Source organism: Chiloscyllium plagiosum, unplaced genomic scaffold, assembly GCF_037043375.1.
Source record: "Chiloscyllium plagiosum isolate Xiang-an unplaced genomic scaffold, Cpla_swu_hap1 HiC_scaffold_24, whole genome shotgun sequence".
Taxonomy (NCBI): domain Eukaryota; kingdom Metazoa; phylum Chordata; class Chondrichthyes; order Orectolobiformes; family Hemiscylliidae; genus Chiloscyllium; species Chiloscyllium plagiosum.
This window is the reverse complement of record NW_028270162.1, coordinates 56,415,826-56,432,363: the sequence shown is the minus strand read 5'-3', so window position 1 is coordinate 56,432,363 and position 16,538 is coordinate 56,415,826. Positions and strand designations below refer to the sequence as shown.

Sequence of the window (16,538 nt, the reverse complement as noted above, 5' to 3'; positions counted from 1 at the left end):
GTGTGTGTGTGAGTGTATATGGCTGTGTGTGTGTATATGTGTGTGTGAGTGTAAATGGCTGTGTGTGAGTGTGTGTGAGTATATATGGCTATGTGTGTGTGAGAGTGTATATGGCTGTGCGTGCGTATATGTGAGTGAGTCTGTTTATGGCTGTGTGTGTGTGTATATGTGTGTGTGAGTGTATATGGCTGTGCGTGCGTATATGTGAGTGAGTCTGTTTATGGCTGTGTGTGTATATGTGTGTGTGTGAGTGTATATGGCTGTGTGTGTGTGAGTGTATATGGCTGTGTGTGTGTATGTGAGTGTATATGTGTGCGAGAGTGTATATGGCTGTGTGTGTATATGTATGTGTGTGTGTATATGGCTATGTGTGAGTGTATGTGTGTGAGTGTTTATGGCTGTGAGTGAGTGTGGTGTGTGTGAGAGTGTATATGGCTGTGTGTGTGTATATGTGTGTGTGAGTGTATATGGCTGTGTGTGTATGTGAGTGTATATGTGTGTGAGAGTGTATATGGCTGTGTGTGAGTATGTGTGTGAGAGTGTATATGGCTGTGTGAGTGAGTGTAAATGGCTGTGTGTGTGTGAGTGTACATGGCTGTGTGAGTGTGAGTGTACATGGCTGTTTGAGTTTTTATGGCTGTGTGTATGTATATGTGTGTGAGTGTATATGTGTGTGAGTGTATATTTGTGAGTGTATATGGCTGTGTGTGTATATGTGAGTGTATGTGTGTGTGTGTGTATAGGGCTGTGTGTGTGTGAGTGTACATGGCTGTGTGTGTGTATATGGCTGTGTGTGAGTGCATACGGCTGTGTGTATGTGTATATGTGTGTGTGTGAGTGTATATGTGTGTGTGTGTATATGGCTGTGTGTGTGTATATGTGTGTGTGTTTGAGTGTATATGTGTGTGTGTATATGGTTGTGTGTGAGTATATATGGCTATGTGTGAGTATATATGGTGTGTGTATATGGCTATGTGTGAGTGTATATGTGTGTGTGTGAGTTTATATGGCTGTGTGCGAGTGTATATGGCTGTGTGTGTATGAGTGTATGTGTGAGTGTATATGGCTGCGTGTGAGAGTGTGTATGTGTGTGTGTGAGTGTATATGGCTGTGTGTGTGTATATGTGTGTGTGAGTGTATATGGCTGTGTGTGAGTATATATGGCTGTGTGTGTGTGAGTGTATGTGTGTGTGTGAGTGTATATGGCTGTGTGTGTGTATATGTGTGTGTGAGTGTATATGGCTGTGTGTGAGTGTGTGTGAGTATATATGGCTATGTGTGTGTGAGAGTGTATATGGCTGTGCGTGCGTATATGTGAGTGAGTCTGTTTATGGCTGTGTGTGTGTGTATATGTGTGTGTGAGTGTATATGGCTGTGCGTGCGTATATGTGAGTGAGTCTGTTTATGGCTGTGTGTGTATATGTGTGTGTGTGAGTGTATATGACTGTGCGTGCGTATATGTGAGTGAGTCTGTTTATGGCTGTGTGTTTGTGTATATGTGTGTGTGTGAGTGTATATGGCTGTGCATGCGTATATGTGAGTGAGTGTTTATGGCTGTGTGTTTGTGTATATGTGTGTGTGTGAGTGTATATGTGTGTGTGTGAGTGTATATGTGTGTGTGTGAGTGTATATGACTGTGCATGCGTATATGTGAGTGAGTCTGTTTATGGCTGTGTGTTTGTGTATATGTGTGTGTGTGAGTGTATATGGCTGTGCGTGCATATATGTGAGTGAGTCTGTTTATGGCTGTGTGTGTGTATATGTGTGTGCGTGAGTGTATATGTGTGTGTGATGCTGCTGTTCCTTTAACAAGATTACGTTGACCTTAGTGTTTTTTTTCAGTGAGCTTGTAAACATATTCATTCCAAAATGTCTGGGTTTATCTATTTGAAGAAGCTTTTAAGTTTTTAAACAAACACTTGTACAATGAAAGGACAGTGGCCAATTCTCACAGCTCAACTTTTCTCTAGTTTGGTTTGGTTTGGCTTTAGCAAGTCAGTCAGTTTTTGTGGCTAAGAGCCAGATGGACGAAGGTGTTCCACACTGAATCTCTCTGCCATCTCGCTCTCTCCTGTAAGACCCTGTGTTTGATTCTGTTTTGTTTAAAACCGAGGGGTTTTGAGCAGCTGCATCACTCCTGGAATATCCACGTTACACCTGCACAAAATGACCTGAAAAATTAGGGTCTGGGCTATCTTTCTGATATGTTATGAGAGGGTCTGGCCTGATCCAAAATGGATGTGTCTGAGTGCAAATGTGTGTGTGTGTGTGTGTGAGAGAGAGAGAGAGAGAGATTAGATTAGATTTCCTAAAGTGCGGAAACAGGCCCTTGGGCCCAACAAGTCCACACCGTCCCTCCGAAGAATAACCCACCCAGACCAATTTCTCTCTGACTAATGCACCTAACACTACGGGCAATTTAGCACGGCCAATCCACCTGACCTGCACATCTTTGGACTGTGGGAGGAAACCGGAGCACCCAGAGGAAACCCACACAGACACGGGGACAATGTGCAAACTCCACACAGACAGTCGCCTGAGGCTGGAATCGAACCTGAGACCCTAGTGCTGTGAGGCAGCAGTGCTAACCACTGAGCTACCGTGCCACCCTCTGTAACCCACCCTTAGAGAGAGTGCCTGTGAATGTCTCTGTATGCGAATGAGTGAGTATGTGTTTGTTCGTGTGTGTTTGTGAATTGTGTGAGAGTGTGCGCGTGCATGTGTGTGTATGTCTGAGTGTTTGTCTATGTGTGACTGTGCATCTGTGATAGTGTGTCTCCGTGTGTGTTTTTGTGAGTGCACAAAAATATATAAAGGTAGATTAAAGCCCCAAGGCCTGATCAGGTGTCCCAGAACTTTGTGAGAAGATAGGGAAGTTATTTCAGACCCTTTACTGAGATATTTGTATAATTAACAGCCACAGGTGAGGTGCTGGAAGACTGGGGGTTGGCTAATGTGGTGCCACTGTTTAGGAAAGGCAGTATGGAAAACCAGGGAACTATACACTGGTGAGCCTGACATCAATGATGGGCAAGATGTTGGAGGATATTCTGAGGGACAGGATTTACGTACATTCAGAAAGGCAAGGACTGATTAGGGATAGTCAGGATGGCTTTGTACATGGGAATTTGTGTCTTACGAACTCGGTTGAGTTTTTTGATGAGGTGACAGAGAGGATTAATGAGGGCAGAGCAGTATACATTGTCTACATGGACTTCAGTAAGGCACTTGACAAGGTCCCATGTGGTAGACCTGGTCAGAAAGGTTAGATCACATGGGATCCAGGAGGAGCTAGCCAACTGGGTACAAAATTGGCTCAAAGGTAGGGGACAGGGTGTTTGGATGTAAATATAGGAGATATGGTTGGTAAGTCTGCAGGTGACACCAAAATAGGTGGTGCAGTGGATAGTGAATAAGATTACCTCAGAGTACGACAGGACCTTGATCAAATGGGCCAAAGGTCCGAGGATTGGCAGATGGAGTTTAATTTAAACAAGTGTTTGGTGTTCCATTTTGGTGAAACAAACCAGGGCAGGACTTGTTAGTTAATGCTAGGGCCCTGGGGAGTGTTGCTGAACAACGAGGCCCAGGGGGCGCAGGTGCATAGTTCCATGAAGAAAGTGGAGTCACAGGTAGACAGGTGGTGAAGGCGGCATTTACCGTGCTTGCCTTTATTGGTCAGAACACTGAATAAATGAGTTGCCAGGGTTGGAGGGTTTGAGCTACAGGGAGAGGTTGAACAGGCTGGGGCTGTTTTCCCTGGAGCGTCGGAGGCTAAGGTGTCACCTTATAGAAGTTTATAAAATCATAAGGGACATGGATAGGATAAATAGACAAAGTCTTTTCCCTGGGGTCGGGGAGTCCAGAACTAGAGGGGCATGGGTTTAGGGTGAGAGGGGAAAGATATAAAAGGGACCTAAGGGGCAACGTTTTTAAACACAGAGGATGGTACGTGTATGGAATGAGCTGCCAGAGGAAGAGCTTTTAAAAGGCATCTGGATGGGTATGTGAATGGGAAAGGTTTAGGAGGATATGGATTGAGTGCTGGCAAATGGAATTAGATTAGGTTAGGATATCTGGTCGGCATGGACAGGTCTGTTTCTGTGCTGTATGACGCTATGGTCAGTTGGTAGAGCTAGCTGATGTGAAGGTGACTGCCCACTCAGCTTTGGAGAGGCTGAATGGCCTTTCCGTGCTAAAGACAACTTCTAGCTCATTTGAAATGGAGAATGTGGATATTGTAAGAATGCGGTTCCCAGTCTGTGGCCTGTGAATTCCTACCCACACTGGGAGACGACACTGACTGGGAAATCCAGAACTGCTGCTCTAAGGAGAGGACAGAGTGACCGACCTGATCGAGGGACACAGCTGCTGCTGCAGTCCCTGGAGGATATTTCTGGACGTTTCCTCAGTGAGCTGTGGGTCTTCTTGCTGTGAGGGGTTGTTCTTGGTGTGAGACCCCCATTCGACTCCTGCTGAGAGCTGAGCCTCCTCTCTCGCCGCCTGTGGTTTGCGAACCAGTTGTAGACCTGCTGTTTGTTGAGACCGGTCTCTCTGGTCAGCAGCTCCTGGACAAGAGATCAACACGGGGCTCAGGGAGTGACTCAGTCAGACACCGGGAGGTATGACAGCGCCTCACACCGACCCAATACAGAGGCACCGCGCCCAGAGTCCCCCGACACCGGCTCACACCCTCTACACCGGCTCACACCCTCTACACCGGCTCACACCCTCTACACCGGCTCACACTCCCTCTACACCGGCTCACACCCTCTACACCGGCTCACACTCCCCCTACACCGGCTCACACTCCCCCTACACCGGCTCACACCCCTACAACGGCTCACACCCTCTACACCGGCTCACACTCCCTCTACACCGGCTCACACCCGCTACACCGGCTCACACCCGCTACACCGGCTCACACCCGCTACACCGGCTCACACTCCCCCTACACCGGCTCACACCCCCGACACCGGCTCACACTCCCTCTACACCGGCTCACACCCGCTACACCGGCTCACACCCGCTACACCGGCTCACACTCCCTCTACACCGGCTCACACTCCCCCTACACCGGCTCACACCCTCTACACGGCTCACACCCCCTACACCGGCTCACACTCCCCCTACACCGGCTCACACTCCCCCTACACCGGCTCACACTCCCCCTACACCGGCTCACACCCCCTACACGGCTCACACCCCCTACACCGGCTCACACTCCCCCTACACCGGCTCACACTCCCCCTACACCGGCTCACACCCTCTACACGGCTCACACCCCCTACACCGGCTCACACTCCCCCTACACCGGCTCACACTCCCTCTACACTGGCTCACACACCCCCTACACCGGCTCACACTCCCTCTACACCAGCTCACACCCTCTACACCGGCTCACACCCTCTACACCGGCTCACACTCCCCCTACACTGGCTCACACTCCCCCTACACCGGCTCACACCCTCTACACCGGCTCACACCCCCTACACCGGCTCACACTCCCCCTACACCGGCTCACACCCTCTACACCGGCTCACACCCCCTACACCGGCTCACACTCCCTCTACACCGGCTCACACCCTCTACACCGGCTCACACCCTCTACACCGGCTCACACCCCCTACACCGGCTCACACTCCCTCTACACCGGCTCACACCCTCTACACCGGCTCACACCCTCTACACCGGCTCACACTCCCCCTACACCGGCTCACACTCCCTCTACACCGGCTCACACCCTCTACACCGGCTCACACCCCCTACACCGGCTCACACTCCCACTACACCGGCTCACATCCTCTACACCGGCTCACACCCCCTACACCGGCTCACACTCCCCCTACACCGGCTCACACTCCCTCTACACCGGCTCACACTCCCCCTACACCGGCTCACACTCCCTCTACACCGGCTCACACCCTCTACACCGGCTCACACTCCCCCTACACCGGCTCACACTCCCCCTACACCGGCTCACACCCTCTACACCGGCTCACACCCCCTACACCGGCTCACACTCCCCCTACACCGGCTCACACCCTCTACACCGGCTCACACCCCCTACACCGGCTCACACTCCCTCTACACCGGCTCACACCCTCTACACCGGCTCACACCCTCTACACCGGCTCACACCCCCTACACCGGCTCACACTCCCTCTACACCGGCTCACACCCTCTACACCGGCTCACACCCTCTACACCGGCTCACACTCCCCCTACACCGGCTCACACTCCCTCTACACCGGCTCACACCCTCTACACCGGCTCACACCCCCTACACCGGCTCACACTCCCCCTACACCGGCTCACACCCTCTACACCGGCTCACACCCCCTACACCGGCTCACACTCCCTCTACACCGGCTCACACCCCCTACACCGGCTCACACCCCCTACACCGGCTCACACTCCCCCTACACCGGCTCACACCCCCTACACCGGCTCACACTCCCCCTACACCGGCTCACACCCTCTACACCAGCTCACACCCCCTACACCGGCTCACACCCTCTACACCGGCTCACACTCCCCCTACACCGGCTCACACACCCCCTACACCGGCTCACACCCTATACACCGGCTCACACCCCCTACACCGGCTCACACTCCCCCTACACCGGCTCACACCCTCTACACCGGCTCACACCCCCTACACCGGCTCACACTCCCCCTACACCGGCTCACACCCTCTACACCGGCTCACACTCCCCCTACACCGGCTCACACTCCCCCTACACCGGCTCACACCCCCTACACCGGCTCACACCCTCTACACCGGCTCACACTCCCCCTACACCGGCTCACACTCCCCCTACACCGGCTCACACTCCCTCTACACCGGCTCACACCCCGCACAGACTCCCCCTACACCGGCTCACACTCCCTCTACACCGGCTCACACTCCCTCTACACCGGCTCACACCCTCTACACCGGCTCACACTCCCTCTACACCGGCTCACACCCTCTACACCGGCTCACACCCCCTACACCGGCTCACACCCTCTACACCGGCTCACACCCTCTACACCGGCTCACACCCTCTACACCGGCTCACTCCCCCTACACCGGCTCACACCCCCTACACCGGCTCACACTCCCCCTACACCGGCTCACACCCTCTACACCAGCTCACACCCCCTACACCGGCTCACACCCTCTACACCGGCTCACACTCCCCCTACACCGGCTCACACTCCCCCTACACCGGCTCACACACCCCCTACACCGGCTCACACCCTCTACACCGGCTCACACCCCCTACACCGGCTCACACTCCCCCTACACCGGCTCACACCCTCTACACCGGCTCACACCCCCTACACCGGCTCACACTCCCCCTACACCGGCTCACACCCTCTACACCGGCTCACACTCCCCCTACACCGGCTCACACTCCCCCTACACCGGCTCACACCCCCTACACCGGCTCACACCCTCTACACCGGCTCACACTCCCCCTACACCGGCTCACACTCCCCCTACACCGGCTCACACTCCCTCTACACCGGCTCACACCACGCACAGACTCCCCCTACACCGGCTCACACTCCCTCTACACCGGCTCACACTCCCTCTACACCGGCTCACACCCTCTACACCGGCTCACACTCCCTCTACACCGGCTCACACTCCCTCTACACCGGCTCACACCCCCTACACCGGCTCACACCCTCTACACCGGCTCACACCCCCTACACCGGCTCACACCCTCTACACCGGCTCACACCCTGCACACACTCCCCCTACACCGGCTCACACCCTCTACACCGGCTCACACCCCCTACACCGGCTCACACCCTCTACACCGGCTCACACCCCCTACACCGGCTCACACCCTCTACACCGGCTCACACCCTGCACACACTCCCCCTACACCGGCTCACACCCTCTACACCGGCTCACACTCCCTCTACACCGGCTCACACCCTCTACACCGGCTCACACCCCCTACACCGGCTCACACCCCCTACACCGGCTCACACCCCCTACACCGGCTCACACCCTCTACACCGGCTCACACCCTGCACACACTCCCCCTACACCGGCTCACACCCCCTACACCAGCTCACACCCTCTACACCGGCTCACACCCGCTACACCGGCTCACACCCGCTACACCGGCTCACACTCCCCCTACACCGGCTCACACCCTCTACACCAGCTCACTCCCTCTACACCGGCTCACACTCCCTCTACACCGGCTCACACTCCCCCTACACCGGCTCACACCCTCTACACCGGCTCACACCCTCTACACCGGCTCACACCCCGCCCAGACTCCGTCTACACCGGCTCACACCCAGCCCAGACTCCCTCTACACCGGCTCACACCCCGCCCAGACTCCCTCTACACCGGCTCACACCCCGCCCAGACTCCCTCTACACCGGCTCACACCCCGCCCAGACTCCCTCTACACCGGCTTACACCTCGCCCACACTCCCTCTACACCGACTTACACCCAGCCCACACTCCCTCTACACCGGCTCACACCCAGCCCAGACTCCCTCTACACCGGCTCACACCCAGCCCAGACTCCCCCTACACCGGCTCACACCCAGCCCAGACTCCCTCTACACCAGCTCACACCCCGCCCACACTCCCCCTACACCGGCTCACACCCTCTACACCGGCTCACACCCTCTACACCGGCTCACACCCCCTACACCGGCTCACACCCCCTACACCGGCTCACACCCTGCACACACTCCCCCTACACCGGCTCACACCCTCTACACCGGCTCACACCCCCTACACCGGCTCACACCCGCTACACCGGCTCACACCCTCAACACCGGCTCACACCCCCTACACCGGCTCCCACCCGCTACACCGGCTCACACTCCCCCTACACCGGCTCACACCCTCTACACCGGCTCACTCCCTCTACACCGGCTCACACTCCCTCTACACCGGCTCACACCCCCTACACCGGCTCACACCCCGCCCAGACTCCCTCTACACCGGCTCACACCCAGCCCAGACTCCCTCTACACCGGCTCACACCCCGCCCAGACTCCCTCTACACCGGCTCACACCCCGCCCAGACTCCCTCTACACCGGCTCACACTCCCTCTACACCGGCTCACACCCTCTACACCGGCTCACACCCTCTACACCGGCTCACACCCAGCCCACACTCCCTCTACACCGGCTCACACCCCGCCCAGACTCCCTCTACACCGGCTCACACCCAGCCCAGACTCCGTCTACACCGGCTCACACCCAGCCCACACTCCCTCTACACCGGCTTACACCTCGCCCACACTCCCTCTACACCGACTTACACCCAGCCCACACTCCCTCTACACCGGCTCACACCCAGCCTAGACTCCCCCTACACCGGCTCACACCCCGCCCAGACTCCCTCTACACCGGCTCACACCCCGCCCACACTCCCCCTACACCGGCTCACACCCCGCCCAGACTCCCTCTACACCAGCTCACACCCCGCCCACACTCCCCCTACACCGGCTCACACCCTCTACACCGGCTCACACCCTCTACACCGGCTCACACCCCCTACACCGGCTCACACCCCCTACACCGGCTCACACCCTGCACACACTCCCCCTACACCGGCTCACACCCCCTACACCGGCTCACACCCTGCACACACTCCCCCTACACCGGCTCACACCCTCTACACCGGCTCACACCCTCAACACCGGCTCACACCCGCTACACCGGCTCACACTCCCCCTACACCGGCTCACTCCCTCTACACCGGCTCACACTCCCTCTACACCGGCTCACACTCCCCCTACACTGGCTCACACCCTCTACACCGGCTCACACCCTCTACACCGGCTCACACCCTCTACACCGGCTCACACCCCGCCCAGACTCCCTCTACACCGGCTCACACCCAGCCCAGACTCCCTCTACACCGGCTCACACCCCGCCCAGACTCCCTCTACACCGGCTTACACCTCGCCCACACTCCCTCTACACCGACTTACACCAAGCCCACACTCCCTCTACACCGGCTCACACCCAGCCCAGACTCCCTCTACACCGGCTCACACCCAGCCCAGACTCCCCCTACACCGGCTCACACCCAGCCCAGACTCCCTCTACACCAGCTGACACCCCGCCCAGACTCCCCCTACACCGGCTCACACTCCCTCTACACCGGCTCACACTCCCTCTACACCGGCTCACACTCCCTCTACACCGGCTCACACCCTCTACACCGGCTCACACCCTCTACACCGACTCACACCCATCCCAGACTCCCTCGACACCAGCTCACACCCCGCCCAGACTCCCTCTACACCGGCTCACACCCGGCCCACACTCCCTCTACACCGGCTCACACCCCGCCCAGACTCCCTCTACACCGGCTCACACTCCCTCTACACCGGCTCACACTCCCTCTACACCAGCTCACACCCTCTACACCGGCTCACACCCTCTACACCGGCTCACACCCCGCCCAGACTCCCTCTACACCGGCTCAGATTCCCTCTACACCGGCTCACACTCCCTCTACACCGGCTCACACTCCCTCTACACCGGCTCACACTCCCTCTACACCGGCTCACACCCTCTACACCGGCTCACACTCCCCCTACACCGGCTCACACCCCCTACACCGGCTCACACCCAGCCCACACTCCCTCTACACCGGCTCACACCCAGCCCAGACTCCCTCTACACCTGCTCACACCCAGCCCAGACTCCCCCTACACCGGCTCACACCCAGCCCACACTCCCTCTACACCGGCTCACACCCCGCCCAGACTCCCTCTACACCGGCTCACACCCCGCCCAGACTCCCTCTACACCGGCTTACACCTCGCCCACACTCCCTCTACACCGACTTACACCCAGCCCACACTCCCTCTACACCGGCTCACACCCAGCCCAGACTCCCTCTACACCGGCTCACACCCAACCCAGACTCCCCCTACACCGGCTCACACCCAGCCCAGACTCCCCCTACACCGGCTCACACCCTCTACACCGGCTCACACCCTCTACACCGGCTCACACCCCCTACACCGGCTCACACCCTCTACACCGGCTCACACCCTCTACACCGGCTCACACCCCCTACACCGGCTCCCACCCGCTACACCGGCTCACACCCTCTACACCGGCTCACACTCCCCCTACACCGGCTCACACTCCCCCTACACCGGCTCACACCCTCTACACCGGCTCACTCCCTCTACACCGGCTCACACTCCCTCTACACCGGCTCACACTCCCCCTACACCGGCTCACACCCTCTACACCGGCTCACACCCTCTACACCGGCTCACACCCTCTACACCGGCTCACACCCCGCCCAGACTCCCTCTACACCGGCTCACACCCAGCCCAGACTCCCTCTACACCGGCTCACACCCCGCCCAGACTCCCTCTACACCGGCTCACACCCCGCCCAGACTCCCTCTACACCGGCTCACACCCTCTACACCGGCTCACACCCTCTACACCGGCTCACACCCCACCCAGACCCCCTCTACACCGGCTCACACCCAGCCCAGACTCCCTCTACACCGGCTCACACCCCGCCCAGACTCCCTCTACACCGGCTCACACCCAGCCCAGACTCCCCCTACACCGGCTCACACCCAGCCCACACTCCCTCTACACCGGCTCACACCCAGCCCAGACTCCCTCTACACCGGCTCACACCCAGCCCAGACTCCCCCTACACCGGCTCACACCCAGCCCACACTCCCTCTACACCGGCTCACACCCCGCCCAGACTCCCTCTACACCGGCTCACACCCAGCCCAGACTCCCTCTACACCGGCTCACACCCCGCCCAGACTCCCTCTACACCGGCTTACACCTCGCCCACACTCCCTCTACACCGACTTACACCCAGCCCACACTCCCTCTACACCGGCTCACACCCAGCCCAGACTCCCTCTACACCGGCTCACACCCAGCCCAGACTCCCCCTACACCGGCTCACACCCTCTACACCGGCTCACACACTCTACACCGGCTCACACTCCCTCTACACCGGCTCACACCCCGCCCAGACTCCCCCTACACCGGCTCACACTCCCTCTACACCGGCGCACACTCCCTCTACACCGGCTCACACTCCCTCTACACCGGCTCACACTCCCTCTACACCGGCTCACACTCACTCTACACCGGCTCACACTCCCTCTGCACCGGCTCACACTCCCTCTGCACCGGCTCACACTCCCTCTGCACCGGCTCACACCCAGCCCAGACTCCCTCGACACCAGCTCACACCCCGCCCAGACTCCCTCTACACCGGCTCACACTCCCTCTACACCGGCTCACACCCCGCCCAGACTCCCTCTACACCGGCTCACACTCCCTCTACACCGGCTCACACCCTCTACACCGGCTCACACCCTCTACACCGGCTCACACCCTCTACACCGGCTCACACCCCGCCCAGACTCCCCCTACACCGGCTCACACTCCCTCTACACCGGCTCACACCCTCTACACCGGCTCACACCCTCTACACCGGCTCACACCCAGCCCAGACTCCCTCTACACCGGCTCACACTCCCACTACACCGGCCCCACACCCAGCCCAGACTCCCTCTACACCAGCTCACACCCCGCCCAGACTCCCTCTACACCGGCTCACACCCAGCCCAGACTCCCTCTACACCGGCTCACACCCAGCCCTGACTCCCTCTACACCGGCTCACACCCAGCCCAGACTCCCTCTACACCGGCTCACACCCAGCCCAGACTCCCTCTACACCGGCTCACACCCAGCCCAGACTCCCCCTACACCGGCTCACACCCCGCCCACACTCCCCCTACACCGGCTCACACCCCCTACACCGGCTCACACCCTCTACACCGGCTCACACTCCCTCTACACCGGCTCACACCCTCTACACCGGCTCACACCCTCTACACCGGCTCACACCCTCTACACCGGCTCACACTCCCTCTACACCGGCTCACACTCCCCCTACACCGGCTCACACCCTCTACACCGGCTCACACCCTCTGCACCGGCTCACACCCTCTACACCGGCTCACACCCCCTACACCGGCTCACACTCCCTCTACACCGGCTCACACCCCCTACACCGGCTCACACCCTCTACACCGGCTCACAACCCCTACTCCGGCTCACACCTCCTACACCGGCTCACACTCCCTCTACACCGGCTCACACTCCCTCTGCACCGGCTCACACCCTCTACACCGGCTCACACCCTCTACACCGGCTCACACCCTCTACACCGGCTCACACTCCCTCTACACCGGCTCACACCGCCCCCAGACTCCCTCTACACCGGCTCACACCCAGCCCAGACTCGCTCTACACCAGCTCACACCCCGCCCACACTCCCTCTACACCGACTCACACCACGCCCAGACTCCCTCTACACCGACTCACACCCCTCCCAGACTCCCTCTACACCGGCTCACACCCAGCCCACACACCCTCTACACCGGCTCACACCCAGCCCAGACTCCCTCTACACCGGCTCACACCCCTCCCAGACTCCCTCTACACCGGCTCACACCCCTCCCAGACTCCCTCTACACCAGCTCACACCCCGCCCACACTCCCTCTACACCGGCTCACATCCCGCCCACACTCCCTCTACACCGACTCACACCCAGCCCAGACTCCCTCTACACCGGCTCACACCCCGCCCACACTCCCTCTACACCGACTCACACCCAGCCCAGACTCCCTCTACACCGGCTCACACCCCGCCCACACTCCCTCTACACCGACTCACACCACGCCCAGACTCCCTCTACACCGGCTCACACCCCGCCCAGACTCACTCTACACCGGCTCACACCCCGCCCAGACTCCCTCTACACCGGCTCACACCCTCTACACCGGCTCACACCCCGCCCAGACCCCCTCTACACCAGCTCACACCCCGCCCAGACTCCCTCTACACCGGCTCACACCCAGCCCAGACTCCCTCTACACCGGCTCACACCCCGCCCAGACTCCCTCTACACCGGCTCACACCCCGCCCAGACTCCCTCTACACCGGCTCACACCCCGCCCAGACTCCCTCTACACCGGCTTACACCTCGCCCAGACTCCCTCTACACCGGCTCACACCCTCTACACTGGCTCACACCCAGCCCAGACTCCCTCTACACCAGCTCACACCCCGCCCAGACTCCCTCTACACCGGCTCACACCCCGCCCAGACTCCCTCTACACCGGCTCACACCCTCTACACCGGCTCACACCCAGCCCAGACTCCCTCTACACCAGCTCACACCACGCCCAGACTCCCTCTACACCAGCTCACACCACGCCCAGACTCCCTCTACACCAGCTCACACCCCGCCCAGACTCCCTCTACACCGGCTCACACCCAGCCCACACTCCCTCTACACCGGCTCACACCCAGCCCACACTCTCTCTACACCGGCTCACACCCCGCCCAGACTCCCTCTACACCGGCTTACACCCCGCCCAGACTCCCTCTACACCGGCTCACACCCAGCCCAGACTCCCTCTACACCGGCTCACACCCAGCCCAGACTCCCTCTACACCGGCTCACACCCAGCCCAGACTCCCTCTACACCGGCTTACACCCAGCCCAGACTCCCTCTACACCGGCTCACACCCAGCCCAGACTCCCTCTACACCGGCTCACACCCAGCCTAGACTCCCTCTACACCGGCTTACACCCAGCCCAGACTCCCCCGACACCGGCTCACACCCCGCCCAGACTCCCTCTACACCGGCTTACACCCCGCCCAGACTCCCTCTACACCGGCTCACACCCAGCCCAGACTCCCTCTACACCGGCTTACACCCAGCCCAGACTCCCTCTACACCGGCTCACACCCCGCCCAGACTCCCTCTACGCCGGCTTACACCCCGCCCAGAATCCCTCTACACCGGCTTACACCCCGCCCAGACTCCCTCTACACTGGCTCACACCCCGCCCAGACTTCCTCTACGCCGGCTTACACCCAGCCCAGACTCCCTCTGCACCTGCTCACACCCAGCCCACACTCTCTCTACACCGGCTTACAGACAGCCCAGACTCCCTCTACACCGGCTTACACCCAGCCCAGACTCACTCTACACCGGCTTACACCCCGCCCAGACTCCCTCTACACCGGCTCACACCCAGCCCAGACTCCCTCTACACCGGCTCACACCCTGCCCAGACTCCCTCTACACCGACTCACACCCCGCCCAGACTCCCTCTACACCGGCTTACACCCCGCCCAGACTCCCTCTACACCGGCTCACACCCAGCCCAGACTCCCTCTACACCGGCTCACACCCAGCCCAGACTCCCTCTACACCGGCTCACACCCAGCCCAGACTCCCTCTACACCGGCTTACACCCAGCCCAGACTCCCTCTACACCGGCTCACACCCAGCCCAGACTCCCACTACACCGGCTCACACCCAGCCCAGACTCCCTCTACACCGGCTTACACCCAGCCCAGACTCCCTCTACGCCGGCTTACACCCCACCCAGACTCCCTCTACACCGGCTCACACCCCGCCCAGACTCCCTCTACGCCGGCTTACACCCCGCCCAGACTCCCTCTACACCGGCTTACACCCCGCCCAGACTCCCTCTACACCGGCTCACACCCAGGGCATACTCACTCAACACCAGGAGTACACCCAGGGCATACACACAACACCAGGAGTACACTCAGGACAGACTCACTCAACACCAGGAGTACACTCAGGGCAGACTCACTCTACACCAGGAGTACACTCAAGGCAGACTCACTCTACACCAGGAGTACACCCAGGGCATACTCACTCAACACCAGGAGTACACTCAGGACAGACTCACTCTACACCAGGAGTACACTCAAGGCAGACTCACTCTACACCAGGAGTACTCTCAGGGCAGACTCACTCTATACCGGGAGTACACTTAGGGCAGACTCACTCTACACCAGGAGTACACTCAGGACAGACTCACTCTACACCAGGAGTACACTCAAGGCAGACTCACTCTACACCAGGAGTACACTCTGGGCAGACTTACTCTACACGAGGAGTACACTCGGGGCAGACCCACTCTACACCGGGAGTACTCTCAGGGCAGACTTACTCTACACCGGGTTACACTCGGGGCAGACTCACACTACACCGGGAGTACACTCTGGGCAGACTTACTCTACACCAGGAGTACACTCGGGGCAGACTCACTCTACACCAGGAGTACACTCAGGACAGACTGACTCTACACCAGGAGTACACTCGGGGCAGACTCACTCTACACCGGGAGTACACTCAGGGCAGACTCACTCTACACCAAGAGTACACTCTGGGCAGACTCACTCTACACCGGGAGTACACTCAGGGCAGACTGACTCTACACCGGGTTACACTCGGGGCAGACTGACTCTACACCAGGAGTACACTCGGGACAGACTCACTCTACACCGGGAGTACACTCAGGGCAGACTCACTCTACACCGGGAGTACACTCTGGGCAGACTCACTCTACACCAGGAGTACACTCAGGACAGACTGACTCTACACCGGGAGCACACTCGGGGCAAACTCACTCTACGCCAGGAGTACACTCAGG

General features: G+C 59.2%; 1 protein-coding gene across 5 annotated transcripts in view; it reads right to left on the bottom strand.

Moving 5' to 3' along the window:
* Positions 1–16,538, bottom strand: part of LOC122562859 (uncharacterized) — a 78,369-nt gene that overhangs the window by 35,012 nt on the left and 26,819 nt on the right. For all 5 annotated transcript variants that reach the window (XM_088000334.1, XM_088000330.1, XM_088000331.1 and 2 more), the window contains one exon: positions 4,352–4,568. In XM_088000334.1, the coding sequence (XP_087856460.1) occupies positions 4,352–4,568 (217 nt within the window). The remainder of the gene's footprint in view (positions 1–4,351; positions 4,569–16,538) is intronic.